At 43.7% G+C, this 21164-nt stretch overlaps 1 protein-coding gene and 1 long non-coding RNA gene across 2 annotated transcripts in view; both read left to right on the top strand.

Annotated features, from left to right (window-relative positions):
• The window catches only part of LOC124546012, a 49714-nt gene extending 48921 nt beyond the window's left edge, over positions 1-793 (top strand). The window contains exon 3 of the long non-coding RNA XR_006967655.1: positions 744-793. This is a non-coding gene — a long non-coding RNA (uncharacterized LOC124546012). The remainder of the gene's footprint in view (positions 1-743) is intronic.
• LOC124545611 lies at positions 794-14300 on the top strand (the record flags this gene model as incomplete). Its single annotated transcript, XM_047124559.1, has 2 exons — positions 794-970; positions 14030-14300. Coding segments are annotated over 2 exons (396 nt in total), but the record flags the coding sequence as incomplete, so codon positions are not given.
• Between the last annotated feature and the right edge of the window lie 6864 nt (positions 14301-21164).

Genomic DNA, 21164 nt, shown 5'->3' with positions numbered 1-21164 from the left:
TGATAGGATAGGCAAACAAGAGAGAAGCCGGAGTAGCCTTCAGTGCCTCATGGACCTCAGGGTTAAACGCAAAATTAATCCAGGGCAAATTAGCATCCCACCTACTCGGTTTAACTTGATGGTAAATTACTAGAGCTGATTTTGAATTGCGATTCACGCTTTCAGCAAAGGACCCCTGAGGAAAATACGGTGTTATGTTTATATGCTTAATGCTATTCCCGAAACAAAAAACTTTAAACTTATTCGACATAAAGCAGGCGCATTATCACTGACCAAACTCTTTGGAGGCCCAAAGACAGAAAAGATGTTAGTAAGGTGAGAGATCGTTACGTTGGTAGTAACACTTCTACTGGGAATAAGCCAAGTAAATCGAGAAAAAGCATCAATTACCACCAAAACGGAGGGCGACTGCTTCACGGTACGATCTGCGGCGCGCTTTTCAAAGCTCAGTCACAAATTTGCAGCTCCACAGCACAGGGCAACTGTATAATAGTCGCGTATTTCAGTGGCTCTACCCAGTGGGTCAGCTCCAAGACAACGTATTTCAGTAGGTCAACCGCACAATAGTCACGTATTTCAGCTGCTCAGTGCCACGACAGTTTTGTGTTTCAATTGTGTATTTCAGTGGCTCAACCACAAGATTGTCACATTTCAGTAGTCTGTCATATTTCATTTGTTCCGTCGAGCGGCAGAACCGCCGTGGCTGTGCCGTCAGTATGAACGCGGCCTTGTGTGTCCTTCAGGTGCAACACCGGAGGCGACCACCCCCGCCCCGCCGGGCCCGCTGTCTGAGGGAGTGAACCTGCTGCCGCGCGGCCCCGCCGGCGCCGGCCTCCCACCGCCGGCAGGCTCTGCTCAGAGCGCGGGGGCGGCGCACAGGCAGAAGGAGTCTGCGGCCAGGAAGCGGCTGCAGGAGCTGCACGGCGTGCTGAGCGGCGAGGCGCGAAGGCAGAGCGTCGCCAAGGCCGAGGTCAGCCGCTGCCTCCGCACTCCCTGCTCACTTGCAGCTCTCACTGACACACATCCTCATATTAGCTCAGCATGCCACATGACATTTATACACTACCCATAAAAAAAAGTGAAGTACCGACAAGAAATGGGCGGATGTCAGTGTACCTTCGTACATGTACAGAGCTGCCACTCCCTTTGACGGGTAGAAAAGTCACCTGTATGCATTAGCGTCGTTCGTATTTACTGTTGCTGGAACGCCTGGCAGGGTGTACAAGTTGTGATAAAAAAGTAACGGACCTTTTTTAATTTCGCGGAATTTGATTCGTGATTTCCTGTCAGGAAGATCGCAGTTCGTAGTAATATACGGCAAATAATCGAGGAAAACTGAAGTGATATCAGGTGTTCTCCAGGGAAGCGTCGTGGGACCTCTGCTGTTCCTGATCTATATAAATGACCTGGGTGACAATCTGAGCAGTTCTCTTAGATTGTTCGCAGATACTGTAATTTTCCGTCTAGTAAGGTCATCCGAAGACCAGTATCAGTTGCAAAGCGATTTAGAAAAGATTGCTGTATGGTGTGGCAGGTAGCAGTTGACGCTAAATAACGGAAAGTCTGAGGTGATCCACATGAGTTCCAAAAGAAATCCGTTGGAATTCGATTACTCGATAAATACAATTCTCAAGGCTGTCAATTCAACTAAGTACCTGGGTGTTAAAATTACGAACAACTTCAGTTGGAAAGACCACATAGATAATATTGTGTGGAAGGCGAGCCAAAGGTTGCGTTTCATTGGCAGGACACTTAGAAGATGCAACAAGTCCACTAAAGAGACAGCTTACACTACACTCGTCCGTCCTCTGTTAGAATATTGCTGCGCGGTGTGGGATTCTTACCAGGTGGGATTGACGGAGGACATCGAAAGGGTGCAAAAAAAGGCAGCTCGTTTTTTATTATCACGTAATAGGGGAGAGAGTGTGGCAGATATGATACGCGAGTTGGGATGGAAGTCATTAAAGCAAAGACGTTTTTCGTCGCGGCGAGATCTATTTACGAAATTTCAGTCACCAACTTTCTCTTCCGAATGCGAAAATATTTTGTTGAGCCCAACCTTCATAGGTAGGAATGATCATCAAAATAAGAGAAATCAGAGCTCTTACAGAAAAGTTTAGGTGTTTGTTTTTCCCGCGCGCTGTTCGGGAGTGGAATGGTAGAGAGATAGTATGACTGTGGTTCGACGAACAATCTGCCAAGCACTTAAATGTGAATTGCAGAGTAATCATGTAGATGTAGATGTAGATGTAGATGTAGATATACATCAAATTTTCAAAATATTTTTGCCCCTCTGTACATAAGCTCCTGGCGTATGTTTGCATTGTCGTCTGTCTTGAATATATAGTTTTATGTTGACAGTATAAAAGGTTACATATGTTTTCGAGTTTTCGAATGGTTCAACTGCGTCTAAGCTCTATGGGCCTTAACATCTGAGCTCATAAGTCCCCTAGACTTAAAACGGCTTAAACCTAACCAACCTAAGGACATCACACACATCCATGCCTGCGGCAGGATTCGAACCTGCGACCGTAGCAGCAGCGCGGTTCCGACTGAAACGCCTAGAACTGCTCGGCCACACCGACCGGTCTCCAATTTTCGGCGGGAATTTTACTTTCTAAAAAGATGGATTAAAGAATTTTCTTTACATTTTACTGCAAAAATGGAGCAAAGTGCAGCAGCGCATTGGGAATGTTGACTGTCGCTTTTAGCGATCTACTGTCAGGAAGACAAGTTTACGAGTGGTATAAACGCTTAAAAGAGGGTCTAGAAGACCGCCCTGAACGCCCTAGCACATCAGTTACTGACGACAATGTGGAATAAGTAAGTAATATGATTGCTGATGATGCTGGCTTATCCTTTGGCTTATGCCAAGCAATTTTTTCGGATGTTTTGGGCAAGAAACGTGTAGTGGCGAAGTTTGTTCCGAAATTGTTGAATTTCGACCGGTAATGACATCGTGTAGACATCGGTCAGGAATTGCTGAATGAAGTTGCCAGCGGTCCGTAACTTCAGAACAGTTTGTAACAGCTGACGAAACATGAGTATGACGTCGAAATCAAGGTCCAAACATCCTAACTCAAATTGCCTGGAGAGCCAAGACGGAAAAAAATTCGACAAGTTCAATCTTGTCTGAATATTCTCATGTTTTCATCGATTAAAACGGGGTAGTGTATCACTAGTCCCCGCCTTATGTCATCCTATAGTCAATAAGGAATACTATCTGGAAATTATGCGCCATTTGCGTGAAGCAGTCCGAAGAAAACGACCAGAACCGTGGCAACACCACTCGTGGAAATTGCATCGCGACAGTGCTCCCGCTCACACCTCAATGCTTGTTCGTGATTTCTTAGGGAAGAGAAAAACAGACAGGGAAATCATTGTGTTGCCTCCACCACCGTATTCTCCGGACGTGGCCCTCTACGACTTCGTTCTATTCCCGAGGCTGCAGAGAACTATGCAGGATGTCGTTTTGCCACGATTGATGAGATGAAAACAGAATCGCTGAAAGAAATGAATATCATAACGAAAAGTCAGTTCCAGAAGTGCTTGCAAGATTGGAAAAAGCGCTGGCACGAGTGTATTATATCTGAAAGGGATTACTTTGAAGCGAACAAATTTAATGCTGATGAATAAACAAAGGTTCTTCAAAAAAGTAAATAAAAATTCCAGTTACTTTTTGATCACACCTAGTATAAGGGGTGTGAACTGCGTCAGTGATTACTAAAAAAATGGTTCAAATGGCTCTGAGCACTATGGGACTTAACTTCTGTGGTCATCAGTCCCCTAGACCTTAGAACTAGTTAAACCTAACTAACCTAAGGACATCACACACATGCATGCCCGAGGCAGGATTCGAACCTGCGACCGAAGCAGTCGCGCGGTTTCGGACTGAGCGCCTTAACCGCGAGACCACCGCGGCCGGCTCAGTGATTACTGTGAAGGACATGGATATGTACTCATACATACATAAAGTGTTATCAGAAACTGGCAGAGTTTGAAAGAGACCTCGTTGCGGGTGTCTCTTTGGTGGGCTAGTCCAATAGTGCAGTATCCAGATTTGTCGAGCGTTTGGATGTCACAGCGGCCCCATATTAGACCGCACGGGAACATTTTGGTACTCATACTCGTCAATGTTCCGGTCGACTACGTTTGACCAACGTAAGAAAGGACCATCGTATTGTACTTATGCACATCGTAAGCCCTTCACATCCGTACCTGACATCTTAAGTAACAGATACGATGCAGTATTTCATGTCATCCCGCACTATTACTCGGAAATTATTTGTAGTCGGACTAAGGAATGACTATCCAATGCTTTGGGTTCCGTTAACATCGCCACACAAACGGCCGCGGTGGCCGAGCGTTTCTAGGCGCTACAGTTTGGAACCGCGTGACCGCTACGGTCGCAGGTTCGAATGCTGCCTCGGGCATGGATGTGTGTGATGTCTATAGGTTGGTTATTTTTAAGTAGTTCGAAGTTCTAGGGGACTGATGACCATAGAAGTTAAGTCCCATAGTCCTCAGAGCCATTTGAAGCATAACCGGGAAGCATGGACTGCAGGTTAGTGGCGTCGCGTTGTGTTTAGCTATGAATCGTGGTCAGCACTACCATGGATATCATCATCTATTGTGGCAGTTACCTGGGATGGGGTCCGGTTCTTCCAATGTTTGGAGAGGCACCACGTTACTCGTGGCGTCATGGTATGAGTAGCAATCGGGTATGGTTTCAGGTCGTGACTTAGTGACTGAGGGAACTCCGACGGCCCAGCAGTACGCGTCTTCATATATTACCTCTCATGCTAGAGTATGCTGGTGGTGGCAATGCCTGCCCATACTTCACATCCATCTTAAAGAACTGTATGAGTGATGCTGAGCTACTTCCGTGGTCCTGGGAGATCCCCAGATCTGACGCCGCTAGAAAATGTATGACCAGTTTGTACGTCAACTCTGAAGCGTTGCGAGTATCGAGGATATCAAGGACCAGTTGCAACATTTGTGCGTCAGCTTGTCTCAGGAGATGATATGACGGCCTTACGACATTCTTACCAACCGAATCAGAACAGGCATTCATGTCAGACTGGGTGCGATGTCATAATGACAAGTGGATTTTGCTATCACATAGCCTCTCAATCCGTCAAGCATCGTTTCCTCTCCCACTTATGGGTGCTTCAATTTGTCGTCAGGCAGTGTATTAAACAAAAAAAACAGGAAAGTTATGCAGTTCAGCGGCAAGAGAATGTCGACTTGCTTAATATAAAGCCAGTAGCAGGCGAAATGAAACAAATTATCATACCTAGGAAATAATACTACACAGAATGGCCAAGGTGATGAAGCAGTGATCGCTCTAATGACTCTGGAGCCGTGTAAGATGTTTCTGAACGTTTACGTAGAGGGCACATCGCGCTTAACAGTGAGACATGGCCAGAAAGAAAATGGAATTATTTCAAAAAAATGGCTCTGAGCACTATGAGACTTAACTTCTGAGGTCATCAGTCCCCTAGATCTTAGAACTATTTAAACCTAACTAACCTAAGGACATCACACACACACACATGCCCGAGGCGGGATTCGAACCTGCGACCGTAGCGGTCGCGCGGTTCCAGACTGTAGCGCCTAGAACCACTCGGCCACCTTTGCTGGCCGAATTATTTCAAATGGTTGCTGTCTAAGAAGGTTTAAACCTAAGTGGACCTATGAAGAAGTACAAAACATAATAGGTGAGGAGGTCTGTGAAAACCTTTATCACAAAAATGGACAGTTTAGTGGGGAATCTGCTACTGCATCAAGGAATAATTACCTTAAAAATGGGACGAGCAATAAAATTGATAACAGGTAAAGGCAATGACTAAATATGTAAAATTCTTTCAGAAGGTTATCTAGATACGAGATGGCAAAAAAACTGCTCTCCACTCTCCCCAAATCACGAATCGGCGAACCTTCAATCCCACGGAAAATATCATCTGTGGGATGATTTGGTGTTTCTGTGTGCGTGACGAAAATTGAGTTCCGAATCCCAGTCTCAAGACCAGTTTTAATCTGCAGGAAAGTTTCATTCATATTTTTAAAAATATAGTTACTCCGCTATATATAGTATCATTATCGGTCACCGATATTTCGAAAAAGTTAATATTGATTTATTATTAGATATTCTGTGCATCAACAAATTATCGAAATAAAAGAAAGGTTGAGGAGTGCGATTAGAATTCAGGGTGAAAAGATATCAGTGATACGATTCGCTGATGACATTACTATCCTGAATGGAAGTGAAGAAGAATTACATGCTCTCTTGAACAGGAAGAAAATTATAATGTGTACAGAATGTGAATTGAGAGTAAACTGAAGAAAAATGGTTCAAACGGCTATGAGCACTATGGGACTTAACTTATATGGTCATCAGTCCCCTAGAACTTAGAACTACTTAAACCTAACTAACCTAAGGACATCACACACATCCATGCCCGAGGCAGGATTCGAACCTAGGACCGTAGCGGTCGCGCGGTTCCACACTGAAGCGCCTAGAACCGATCGTAAACACCGGCCGGCTAAACTGAAGAAAGATGAAAGTAATGAGAAGTAACAGAAATGTGAACATCGAGAAAGTTAACATCAGGATTGAATGGTAACCAAGTAGATGAAGTTAAGCTGCAAAATAATCAATAACGGACGGAGCAAGGAGGACAACAAATGCAGAATAACACTGGCAAAAAGGGCATTCCATCCCCTTAGTATCAAACGTAGACCTTAATTTTAGGAAGAAATTTCTGAGAGTCTACGTTTGCAGGACAGCTTTGTAGGGTAGTGAAACATGAACTGTCGGAGAACTGGAACAGAAGAGAATCGAAGCAGTTGAGATGTGTTGCTATAGGCGGATGTTGTAAATCAGGTGAACTCATAAGATAAGGAATGAGGGAGGAAAGGGATATGTAGAAAACACTGACAGGGGACAGGATGATAGGACAATTGTTAAGGCATCAGATAATGACTTCCATGGTACTAGAGGGAACTGTAGAGGGCAAAGCTGTAGAAGAAGAGTGGAATATATCCAGCAAATAATTGAGGATGTAGGTTGCAAATGTTACGTTGATTTAGTGTAAGTTCCTATGGGACCACACTGCTGAGGTCATCGGTCACTAGGCTTAAACACAACTTAATCTAACTTAAGCTAACTTACGCTAAAGACAACGCACACACCCAGGCCCGCGGGAGGACTCGAACCTCCGATGGGAGGGGGGGGGGGCGTGAAAACCGTGGCAATGCGCCTCAGACCACGCTGCTACGCAGGGGTAAAAGAGATTGGCATAGGAGAGGAATTCGTGGCGGGTCGTATCATACTAGTCAACAGACTGATGATTCAAAAAATATATATATATGCCATCAACAAACTATCTACCCGCTCATCCCCCTTAGAGCAAAAATTAAAAGGGAAACGATGCACATTGAAGCTTGGCGATAACCACTTTGCTAACAATGATAATTGCATGTAAATGGCACAATGAAAAGTTTCCGATGGGTCCGTCGTCCGGTTTCGTCAGACGTACGTAGTAAACTGTAGTGTCAAAACTGCGTGTTGAAGTTAAACGTTGCCGTTTCCGTTGGCAGCGCCGAGAGCCGATTACGTCGGCACATCCCCTCACAGGTCTCCGCCCACCGCAAAAACCAATATTGGCCTTTTAGCTTATTGTCATCTTTTGCAGCAACTGCTTCTGAAGAGTGCCGATGTGAAGAAATAGCACACTAGTTGCACTGAAAAAAATTTTTGTAATGCAACTGGTGCGCTATTTCTCCACATCGTACATCTTGTTATTCCATCCACACCGGCAACCCATGTGCAACCGGACTTCTTCTTTGTGCCACCTATTCTTGTTCACACACGAAGAGAAAGATTGACTTCGCGGGAGCGCAGAATGTAGTAAAACTCCTTCACACAGCGAAAGCAAAAGTATGTTATACTTCAGTTTCAAAGAATAATTTCATATATTTACCGAAAATCGCAAAAAAATATAATAAAAATAAAAATGTCTGCACTCAATACTGGCATTTCGATATCGATATAGCGGGGAAATAAGTATCACCGATATATTGCAAGCTGTCGTCTGCTTTATCATAAATGTATGTCCTAGTGATGGTAAATGTTATTATATTTACATAAAGAAAAGCATTATATTCTATAACTTAAAATCATGAGCTTCAGCCTCAATTTTCATATATGAAATTAGTGAATTTTCTCGTGGCACTTTTGTTTTTGGAGCTCAAAATAACAATCAGATCAACTTATTTGATAACATTGAACCTTGAATTGTCGGTGCTCCCACGTATCGCCACAATAAAATAAAAACAGTGAACAATTGCGAACAGTGGCGTATTTAAGAATGAGATTTTCACTCTGCAGCGGAGTGTGCGCTGATATGAAACTTCCTGGCAGATTAAAACTGTGTGCCCGACCGAGACTCGAACTCGGGACCTTTGCCTTTCGCGGGCAAGTGCTCTACCAACTGAGCTACCGATGCACGATTCAAGCCCGGTACTCACAGCTTTACTTCTACCAGTACCTCGTCTCCTGCCTTCCAAACCTTACAGAAGCTCTCCTGCAAAGGTCCCGAGTTCGAGTCTCGGTCGGGCACACAGTTTTAATCTGCCAGGAAGTTTCGTGGCGTATTTAAGTTTACAAAAATAATGTCAAGTTTTGATTAATTCTTTTATGATTTTAGCAAGCTGATGTATCTTACAAAAAAGAACGAAAAACACAAATCAGAAAAGGGATGTTGCTAGTTTGGCAAAACAATCATTGGGGTAGAAGCTATACAGATTCTCCCGTGAGTTAATCCCTTTTACAACGCAAATTGACTTTTTTTATGAATCCACTCTGAGGCCCAATTCTATTCAAATGGAATCAACTATGAACAAGTCCACCAGAAACTATGGTTCCCTGGAGAACAGGGAGCCGGGAATGTCATTTATCACCCCTACGCCTGTGCAGCACTACTTTACCCTTTGACCTGGATTCAGGTGACAGCGGCAATGTGGGCGAGAAGCGACGCGCTGCGGCAGCTGCAATGTTCTGACGCGTCCACGAACATTTGCAGAATACGTGGGCTTGCGTTCTGATTATTAGACGGTGGGGAACTTCTGTATCAGGGCCCTGAAATCCCGGCAGATTTCAGTGTGAGGTGCACACGTTCACTGGCCTGGCAAAGCTAATTTGACTCACAAGCATGATGGTGCGTGCTAGAATTGTCAAATGTCAGACGGCCAACTCAGGATCAATAAGTTCACCCTTGTGAAACACGATGTGTCCGAGATGATATAATTTCCAAAATTCATAGATGTCTCCTGAGGAACTTGCGGACCAGCATTCGTAGAACAAAGGATGTTGAAGAGACAAGGCCTAGCAACAACCGGCAGCGCGGGGTAGCCGTACGGTCGGGGGCGCCTTGTCACGGTCCGTGCGGCTCCCCCGTCGGAGGTTCCAGTCCTCCCTCGGGCAGGGTGTGTGTGTTGCCCTTAGTTTAAGTCAGATTAAGTAGTGTATAAGCTTATGGACCGATGACCTTAGCAGTTTGGTCCCATGAGACCTTACCACAAATTTCCAGTTTCCTAGCAACAACCTGGGGGATGTTTCCATAATCAGTGGTGTAAGCGCTGATAGCAAACGGCCTGGCAAATTAAAACTGTGTGCCGGATGGAGATTCGAACTCGCGACCTTGTCCTGCTTCGGTAGCTCAGTTGATAAACCACTTACTAGCGAAAGACGAAGATCCCCAGTTCGAGTCGTAGTCCAGGACACAGTTTTAATCTGCCAGGAAGTTTCACATCAATGCTCGCTGCAGAGCGAAATATTAACTCTGGCCCAGATGACTAACAAAATTTGGTTCAATTCATATTTTCGACAGAAAATGGACCTCAAAGAAATGTAATTTGGTAGTAATGTTATCACATGTAGGACAAGTGTATTCGTTCTGCGATGTAAAGTGTGTTGTCCAGTCATTGCATTGTGTATATGTGGTGCCTAGTCACTGCAGTGAGTAGAATTTAGCATTACAACACCGGGTTCGAGAGTTCGAGTCAGGGCCATGGTGAATTCTTCTTTCGTTATTTTCGAATACTGGCCTGCTCAATGCTTTGTAGTACATTGTTTATTAAAGGGCACGTATCCTTCAATTACAGTTGTATTAACGCTGGACATAATAATTATGATCAGACATGGTACAAATAGTTATAAGCAGTTTAAAATAAACTTATGATCAGAAAACCAAAACACCCTGAAGACTGGAGATAGGACCTTCATCTTCACAGGACCTGTACCTTAGTAAGTTCTGCAGAAACGATTAGCATTTGAACCAAGCTCAACATCGATATTGCGCCGCAACACCAGCTACTGGTAAAATGTGGCTGCGGCTCTCGTTGTCGCTATAAACCGAAGGTAATGAATCAGTGTCACTTGAGCAGACGTGCAGGATGCGTCGCAGACGTAAGTGTGGACCGTAGCGTCAAGTCAGTGATTTTGAAAAAGTTCGCATTATTGGCACAAGAAAATGTGATACATTCATCCACGAAACTGCCGCTCGTGTGGGTCTAAATGTTTCGACAGTGCAACGGGTGCGTGCAAAATTGTTCACGGAAGGCCGTGGATCACAACGAAATGGGTCAGGTCGCACCAACCAGACCACCCCCCCGAGAAGATAAACATCTCATTCTGACAGTCCATCGCCATTTGTTACGGCTTGGGTTCCGCGGGCGTCGTTCTACCTTTGACGAATGTGCTGAAACATGCTACACGGCAATGATGTATACAACGACTTCACTGGGGACAGGAATGGCGTCAGATAGTGCTTTGGACGTAGTTTCTGTTTGTTTGAAAATGATGACAGCAATTTGGTTTGCCCAAGACAGGGGAAGCGGCATCACAGGGACTGTATTCGCACAAGACATAAAACACCAACTCAAGGTCTTATGATGTAGGGTGCTATTGGGTAGAACAACAAACCATAGTTGGTGGGTGTCCAGGGCGCTGTGACCAGCATGACCTACATGAAAGACATCCTGCGACCCGCAGCCATACGCTTTCTGCACAATATCTCAGACACCATTTTTCAACAACGAACGATCACATGTTCCTTCATGAACTCGTGCCATCTTGGTATCACTGGGTGTCAACTCTTTGTCCTGGCCCACCAGATAACCAGGCTTATGGCCAGTCGAAAGTGTATGGGATATGGTGTAACAAGTTGCCAATGCCAACCACCACAGACAAATTTTGGAACCAGGTGGAAGCAGCATCGATGGCCATACCTCAGGACGTCATTCGCGTTTTATACGCGTCGATACCACTGCGCACGGAACAAGATATCAGGGTCCATGGCGGACCCTGTGTCTACTAGGCAACAGGGCGCGTAGTTAACTACGGTGTCTGAAATGCTAATCATTTCTGCAGAACGTAATAATGTCCTTGTCCTATGAAAATGAATGTCCCATCTCTACTCGCTCAGGGTATTCTGTTGTGTAAATCGTCTTTCATGAGACAGAAAAAACTACAAACTGTATCATTGCATATATGTTAAATAAACGTATTGCATTCAATGTGGCTAGAACTTTGTTCACTTCTTTATGTTTCCTTCGCGGGGGATGTACAACTGAAGAAAAGGAAAGCTGTGCTGACAAATGAGTGGAAAGCATGGAGTTATGTTGTGCGTGGAAGAGTAGAAAGCAAACGTTTAAAACCCAAATACCTTTAAAAGTGAAGTGATCAAAACAATAGTACTCCCTTTTCCGTGTTAGTATTAAATAATTTCACTCTGTGGAGTCAGAGTGTGTCAATTTTCCTGTGTACATACAAAGGTCAACAGCATTTCTGTCACAAGGAATTTGAATTGTTTTCTTAGTATAGAATTACTGAATTCTAAAATGAAATCCGATTTAGCCTGTCGGGCTCAGTACTTTTTCCTCTATCTATAAAAGAACTTGAAAATGCTGCACATTGGTTGCTTTGGTATTGTTTAATTAATTTGCATTCATTTATTGCAGATGTAATTGTTAGTAAAAAATGGAAAGATGTGCAAGGAATTCCATACGTGACCCTCATTTCCGACATTCACCACTAGGACACGAAAGAGGTCGATGAGTGAAGTTCACTCTGTATTGCAGCGCACTGTGTTTGTCGCATCAGCCTCAGTAGTGAGGGAGCTCTGACCTTGTGAGCTGAGTTCCTGCAGGTTCGTGAAGGTTTGTGTGTTGCGTGAATTCAGAAGAAGAAATGCCTAGTACTTGTATAAATAACCCAATTCATTTCGTTATATCTGTGGTGAGTTCACTCTGAAATCACAAAAACGAAAACTAATCGTCTAAAATAGATAATGCTATGAACTTTATTTTGGTTGCAAGGTTGGCGAGAAAGACAAGAAAATGGCCCTCCCATATATGCTGTTTGACATGTGTTACACTCCCGTCCAGCTGGTTAAAAGCATCACGTCACATGTCCTTTGGTGCCCCCATGACCTGGCCGAACCAATGGATCACACAACAAACTGTTATTTCTGTGAGGCAAAAATAGCTGAAATCACCTCCAAAACAAAGAAAACTGCCTCCTGAGAATGTGACAAAGAGTGAGGATGACAACGTGACGAACACCTATAAGACACAGAAGAAGATATGTATCCAGACTCAACATTCCATACACACCCTCTCTGTGAATCAAATGAGCCAATTTTATTTTCTCTTCTGAAGGGATCTCAACGACCTTATTAGTGATTTAAAAGTGTCTAAGCAAAAGGCTGATCTTCTAGCTTCACGATTAAAAGAGAGGAATCTTTTTCCTGATATGAAAGTGAGTGTATAGTCTGAAAGCAATACTTCTCCACAATGGTAACAAATTGCCTTCTGTTCCGATTGTTCCTGCCGTTAACATTAAGCAGATACCTGAGAACTTTAAACTGCTTTTCACACATATTCAATACAATATAAATGGCATATGTGGAGATCGTGAGGTTATTGCAACTGTGCTCGACTTGTAGCTCGGGTACACAAAGTACTGCTGCTTTATATGTGAATGGGACGTAAGACAGAAGAAAACTTTGTTCTTGGAAAAAATGGCCCGCTCGGAAAAACCTGCTACGTGGAGAGAAGAAGATTCCACCTGCTGACGCGAAAAATGTTCGTCTGCCTCCACGAAGAACTGAGTCTTATGAAAACCTTAGTGAAAGGAATGGATTTACGTATTTGCAAGATACGTTTCCAAGGATCAGAGTAGCAAAATCTAAGGAGGGAATATTTCTACAATAGCAAATACAGGAATTAATGGCTGATGAACATTTCCTTGATTTGTTGAGTGGTAATGAAAATATAGCATGGCTCTCTTTCTTATTGTCCTACTAGTGCTGGACCTAATGAAGGGACGTCCCTGAGGCGAAGTATCGCAGGAAAACACGTGGAAAACACTACTACACTTGTTTATTCACTTTTCTTTGCGCTTGCGTTGCTCAGTTCTTTAATTAATTTGTGTACTAACGTAGATGTTTTTGCTCTCTTTTGCCATACATATATAATGCTATAGCACACAGGCTGACCTAAGTATTTACAGAAACTAGTATCATATGGAAGCTGAGGCCGATACAGATATTCTGAAATCAGACATGCATTCAGGGGCCAACTATCTTCCAGAAACAGAGACACAACGAACACACTGATGTGTGCATGTGTTAAGGTACCACATGTCAATATGTCTGTTCTTATATCCGTCACACCTCGTATGTATAAACTCATTCATACATCATATAAAATGCCACTAACTGAACAAATATTCGCGCATTAGATGGACCTGATTGCAAGGTTGACAAAAAGAAAGGGAAAAAAAAACGGTTCCATCAACAGTATTAGTATAGCAACACACACGTTTAGCAGTACCCATCTAGTAAATAGTAACATTCCAGTCTTCTATGAATGTGATGTATATCTTCGACAAAGTTCTCTTGCGTGGCTTTCCGTTAACGTTCACGGCTGCACGCTGGCTCAGTGTCAATGTCTGTGGCCGCAGGGTTTCTCTGACGCGATGATACGCTGGCTGGAGGGGACGTCGCAGCTGAGCGCGGCGGAGCAGCTGCGGGCGGTGCTGGAGAAGGTTCTGGAGAAGGGCGAGGCACGTCGCGACGCCAGCCGTCGCCTCGTAGAGGACGCCGTCCACCTGCTGGAGGACCCGGAGAGCGACTTCAGCCGGGAGGTGGCCACGCTGCAGCCACTCCGCTACACCCAGTAACTGTCGTAAATCCACAGTGTGTTCCAAATAAAGCTCCTGGAAAAAGTTTACAAGTGACACTATAAAACAGACTCTAGTTAATTACCTAAGAAACGGGTTCTTAGGTACGAGGGGATTTCAGTAAGTAATGCAACACACTTTTTCTGAAAGCAGTTTGGTTTTATTCAGGATTCAAGTCCACCATATTGTTCTCCACTCTTTTTGCAACAAGAACTACTTTTCAAAATAAGCTCCGTTCAATGCGATGCCTTACGGCACAACACGTTACTGGGAGGCTCTGTACTCTCACATGGTACCACTCCACAAGTCGCCGTCAGGGCCAACGTCTTGCTGCTTCAATGACTTTCTCAGCATCCACTTACTGGTTCCCACGGAGTGCATCCTTCATTCGGCCAAATAAATGGAAGCCGCGAAATCCTTCTCCTGTTAGGCGGCGAGGAACGCAATGGGCACACCTTTAGTACCCCCACTGGGGGTCAGCACTACCAACAAGTCCGCAGCTCGTGGTCGTGCGGTAGCGTTCTCGCTTCCCGCGCCCGGGTTCCCGGGTTCGATTCCCGGCGGGGTCGGGGATTTTCTCTGCCTAACGATGACTGGGTTTTGTGTGATGTCCTTAGGTTAGTTAGGTTTAAGTAGTTCTAAGTTCTTGGGGACTGATGACCATAGATGTTAAGTCCCATAGTGCTCAGAGCCATTTGAACCAACTACCAACAGAGACATCCAGTTGAGCAGCGAGGTGTTTCATTGTTATATGTCGATCACCTCGAATGAGAGTGTCCGCTCGGCACGCGAGAGATCGGACAGATTGGCGCGACCTCGTTGCGATGCTGACACTTGCCTCGCCCAACGACTCATCGTGCTTTTGTTCACTGTCAGATTTTCACAGACAGTCGGCAAGCGCCTATGAATATCTACGATACTTTGATTTTTCGCCGAAAGAAACTCTCTGCTTGGAGCTCACCTCCGTTACAGACGCCATTTCGAAGGTTACGTATAGCGCCGCCACCAATTGGAAATTATAGGGGCTGTGGAGGGAATACTCCACGATGCCCCACAATAAATTCCGCATTTTTTCGACAGACATTGGCACAGAACAAAAATTGTGTCGTATTACTTACTAAACGCTTCTCGTACTACGCTGGAAATGACTGCCCACTGGGACAGTTCAGCGTTGATTGTGATTTGCCAATTTGTGAGGCGTGCGTAACATATCTGCTTGAGGAACGGGAGCAGCAGTGTTTTCAGTGTCCTGGTGTAGCTCTTAACGTTTGAGGGTTACTTTAGTCCACATGACCCAGCAAAAAATCGTAGGGTGGGAGTACAAAGGATCCTGGGGCCCAGCGACTTTGTTGCATTTACTGATTACCCTCTGCTTGTCTCCAATGAACACACGCCAGGGTAGCATGCTTCTCAATCGTAAATCCATGCAACTGTTTATCTTTCGTCAGCCGATACTCAATTGGATCAAACAAGTCATCTTCATTGCGCTCATCCAAAATTTTGGGCCAATATTTTTTGTCGAACCTGTAGCCTATACAGTATGCAGCGCGAGATTCTGGTAAGTAATGCTAACTGGTGAAGTTCAGTTAATACGAAGAAATCCAGATAACTCAGTCGACTACTACCTTGAAGAAAAGTGATCTTACCACCTTCTGGAAAGTCTAGAAAGTGATTTTAGCTCTAAACCAGCCGTCCTTCACAGGACCCAGTTCAACAATTAGCCACTCCTATACAAGAGACTCAAAGTCTTCTTCCATGTGGTAAGCCAAGTGGCTCTATGCAAGGGAACCATTCGTTCCTTGATTGCACCTTCATCACGCGGATGATGCGCTCTTCAGGGCAACAGTTTAGTTGTTTCAGAGTCTTTGAGATCTCACATATCTAGTCGAGGACACTCTTACACAGAACCATGGACAAAATTCAGAACACCATGGGCCAACAGCCACTGTACGAACGAAAGAATAGGATTGCTATACCCTTTATTAGATTTTCTGACATGCTACAAATAAATGTTGCGTCATTGATTTACTACCTAAAGCTGAATAAATGAATCTGCCTACCCAGCACAGAATGAGGTGATGATGTGCTCACTTTTGAAGTGGCGACTGCACAACTACCAACTCAGCGGCAATATCTGTTCCGAACAAAATTCGAAAATAATAAAGAAATAATTCGGCGTAAGGCAGCACAGTTCCTTCCCCATACTTAGCGAGAGGTGCAAGTGCTCCGTCTCCAACGACTTCTAACATTTCTTCTTTCTTCATTTCATCGTAATTTTTCTCACAAACGATCACTAGGATTCCCTCTGTGCTGAGCTGTAGCGTTCAAAGTCGCTAAGATAATTGTCTGCACGGAAACAGTGAATATGAATGAACTATGGTCTCCTTGGTGGCAGGCACATAAACTGCTGTATTGATACGTTATGCAAGAGAGCGAATAAACTTGTGACGCGATGTTAGTGTACATTATTTTGTCTCCAATATCTGGTGAACTCTCTGACCTTTTGGAATTGTAATCAACGTAATGACAAAGGAGCCAATTACTATTTCGTCGAATGAATTATGTGTTCAGGCTACACAGACATACAGAAAGGCTAGTCAGTACGATGCACCTAGCATATTCTCTGTGTGATTCTAGAAAAAACTACTCTCTGCTTTATCACTTTCCACAAAAGGTCTCTCACGAGACCTGGAGATCATATTTGGCAATAAATCTTAAAACACTTGTCCTGGTCGCAAATATAATTTTCATTTATTTTATCATCCTGTAACTCTTTTCGAGGTAACCCCATCATCAGATCTGTGGTATGAAACAAACAGTATATGATCAGATGTTAAAAATCACGCAATGCACACAACGCAATCAAATTGAGAAAGTACCTGTTAAAAGAGTACGAAGTTCTTGTCAGTTGCTACACCATTCCGTAACATAGTCGCTTCCTAAACTGACAAAGGCAGTTCGATGTGGTACAAGGTACATTTTTGCCTTCAGGTGGCGTTAGTGACAGCATTACCTGCTACTAGGCCATCAACTGGCAGTGGTTCCTCGCAATCGTAATAAGTGTCCCCGATCCCTTCCGCCCTCATTTTTTAGTTTTATATTTATTCTGCTGTTTGTAATTTTGTCTTTTCCGTGTACCATCGATTTTAACGTTTTGGTCGAAATTTATGTACTAAGTTTATTTCCTGTGTTTAATATCTAGCATATTTGCCCTTTATCATAAGCATACTGCGACTAACGCCTCCAGCTCTAACACGTGCCATACCGTACTAGCTAGCCAGTTTCGGCACAGATGGCGTTTCGGAATGGATTAGTCAGAGACAAGAACATTGTATTGACTTTAATAGATACGTTTCACAGTTAAATTGCTTTGTTAATATGTATGGATTTTAATATCTTGTCTTATATTGTATTTTTCATAGCATACATCTGATGATAAGTTTATCGCGAAACGCTGATAAACGCTTAAATAATAAATTACACCAAGGGAAGTGTACTAGTAATCTCTGCTCGCGAGAGACAGAATATTTTCAAAATTGTTTGTTCATTGACATGATCACGAATATTTACAAACTGTTGTAGGTTTCGTCCATACAATACAGTGATTGTGTAGGTGCACTAGTAATGCAAATTTATCAAGCATGGTAGCCACCATTAAGACATAACACGGTACACTTTAAGAGTACTGCAGCGTTTCGATAAAGCAGAGGTATTTTTATGTATAAACACATTTAGAGTAACAGTTCGTATTTTTTTTAAAAAAAACACGTGGGCAGCAGTATGAAGACAGCTGCAGCGCCAAACTGAAGTACGGCTGCGTAAATTGTTTGTTAGAGGAATTTGTGGCTGGCTGCTCTGGTTTTCGTTTGCTAAAGGACTTTGTAGCTAATGCACCGCTTTTCTCTTTAGAGACGGGGCAGTAGCAAACAGACCCGAACTTTTCGACTCTGTATGTACAGAACAGGGAATCAGTGATCATAAGGCCGTTGCAGCATCCCTGAATATGGAAGTTAATAGGAATATAAAAAAAGGGAGGAAGGTTTATCTGTTTAGCAAGAGTAATAGAAGGCAGATTTCAGACTACCTAACAGATCAAAACGAAAATTTTTGTTCCGACACTGACAATGTTGAGTGTTTATGGAAAAAGTTCAAGGCAATCGTAAAATGCGTTTTAGACAGGTACGTGCCGAGTAAAACTGTGAGGGACGGGAAAAACCCACCGTGGTACAACAACAAAGTTAGGAAACTACTGCGAAAGCAAAGAGAGCTCCACTCCAAGTTTAAACGCAGCCAAAACCTCTCAGACAAACAGAAGCTAAACGATGTCAAAGTTAGCGTAAGGAGGGCTACGCGTGAAGCGTTCAGTGAATTCGAAAGTAAAATTCTATGTACCGACTTGACAGAAAATCCTAGGAAGTTCTGGTCTTACGTTAAATCAGTAAGTGGCTCGAAACAGCATATCCAGACACTACGGGATGATGATGGCATTGAAACAGAGGATGACACGCGTAAAGCTGAAATACTAAACACCTTTTTCCAAAGCTGTTTCACAGAGGAAGACCGCACTGCAGTTCCTTCTCTAAATCCTCGCACAAACGAAAAAATGGCTGACATCGAAATAAGTGTACAAGGAATAGAAAAGCAACTGGAATCACTCAATAGAGGAAAGTCCACTGGACCTGATGGGATACCAATTCGATTCTACACAGAGTACGCGAAAGAACTTGCCCCCCTTCTAACAGCCGTGTACCGCGAGTCTCTGGAGGAACGGAGGGTTCCAAATGATTGGAAGAGAGCACAGGTAGTCCCAGTCTTCAAGAAGGGTCGTCGAGCAGATGCGCAAAACTATAGACCTATATCTCTTACGTCGATCTCTTGTAGAATTTTAGAACATGTTTTTTGCTCGCGTATCATGTCATTTCCGGAAACCCAGAATCTACTATGTAGGAATCAACATGGATTCCGGAAACAGCGATCGTGTGAGACCCAACTCGCCTTATTTGTTCATGAGACCCAGAAAACATTAGATACAGGCTCCCAGGTAGATGCTATTTTTCTTGGCTTCCGGAAGGCGTTCGATACAGTTCCGCACTGTCGCCTGATAAACAAAGTAAGAGCCTACGGAATATCAGACCAGCTGTGTGGCTGGATTGAAGAGTTTTTAGCAAACAGAACACAGCATGTTGTTATCAATGGAGAGACGTCTACAGACGTTAAAGTAACCTCTGGCGTGCCACAGGGGAGTGTTATGGGACCATTGCTTTTCACAATATATATAAATGACTTAGTAGATAGTGTCGGAAGTTCCATGCGGCTTTTCGCGGATGATGCTGTAGTATACAGAGAAGTTGCTGCATTAGAAAATTGTAGCGAAATACAGGAAGATCTGCAGCGGATAGGCACTTGGTGCAGGGAGTGGCAACTGACCCTTAACATAGACAAATGTAATGTATTGCGAATACATAGAAAGAAGGATCCTTTATTGTGTGATTATATGATAGCGGAACAAACACTGGTAGCAGTTACTTCTGTAAAATATCTGGGAGTATGCGTACGGAACGATTTGAAGTGGAATGATCATATAAAATTAATTGTTGGTAAGGCGGGTACCAGGTTGAGATTCATTGGGAGAGTGCTTAGAAAATGTAGTCCATCAACAAAGGAGGTGGCTTACAAAACACTCGTTCGACCTATACTTGAGTATTGCTCATCAGTGTGGGATCCGTACCAGGTCGGGTTGACGGAGGAGATAGAGAAGATCCAAAGAAGAGCGGCGCGTTTCGTCACCGGGTTATTTGGTAACCGTGATAGCGTTACGGAGATGTTTAATAAACTCAAGTGGCAGACTCTGCAAGAGAGGCGCTCTGCATCGCGGTGTAGCTTGCTCGCCAGGTTTCGAGAGGGTGCGTTTCTGGATGAGGTATCGAATATATTGCTTCCCCCTACTTATACTTCCCGAGGAGATCACGAATGTAAAATTAGAGAGATTAGAGCGCGCACGGAGGCTTTCAGACAGTCGTTCTTCCCGCGAACCATACGCGACTGGAACAGGAAAGGGAGGTAATGACAGTGGCACGTAAAGTGCCCTCCGCCACACACCGTTGGGTGGCTTGCGGAGTATCAATGTAGATGTAGATGTAGAAAGCAGGCCCAAGCTTTGCTTAAGAAGTTACAAATCGTCTCATTTAACTGCGAGGTTCCGAGAAGAAGGTACTTTTAATACTTTTCCTCTCAAATGTTAATCCTTCTATGGAAGATCTTCTCTCTGTTTAATCATCTTCATAATTCGTTTCTGATGTTCGCTTCCTTTCTCTCCGTTTCACATTCATAAAACACAAAAAAGAAACAGAAAACTCGGTTAATTTAGTGTGTAGTTTTGCTAAAGTCTACGCAAAGCGATGTACACAGCATGAAACTTCTCACTTTGGTGCACATTTTCCAGACATAAAACACTACTCCATTGCAGACAGTTTTTGTTCTATCAGAAACACTGACTAGTAAAACCCTTGACGACGGAGAGAAAATGGTTTTGGGAAGCTCAAGACGAAATAACGAAATTTTGAAGTTTGCGTCTCAGGTATAAACTGAAAAAGTGCTTTCGTGAAACGTTTCGAATTTATTTTCCAAAATAAATGTGCTATCACATTAAAATCAGCTCCTTAAATGAAAGACCGGACTATCCGCGTTCAGCTCTAGCATATTCAGCAAGCTTCGTCCGTACTGGATAATTTCTACGGACATTTGCCTCTTATGAAACAGTAATCAGGAGGAATATCTAGATGGAAGGTAGTAGGTTAAATAACTGTTTCCTCGTGGTGAAATAAAATGTGGAGTGTCACCAGATGGAAGAAGGTAAACTTCAGGTACTCCGGAATAGTCGGGTATACGGAATACCGCAATTCCTGTCCTTTGAGTG

This window comes from Schistocerca americana, chromosome 8, assembly GCF_021461395.2.
Source record: "Schistocerca americana isolate TAMUIC-IGC-003095 chromosome 8, iqSchAmer2.1, whole genome shotgun sequence".
NCBI lineage: Eukaryota > Metazoa > Arthropoda > Insecta > Orthoptera > Acrididae > Schistocerca > Schistocerca americana.
The sequence above is the reverse complement of the archived record's forward strand: the minus strand, read 5'-3'. Positions and strand labels throughout refer to the sequence as shown.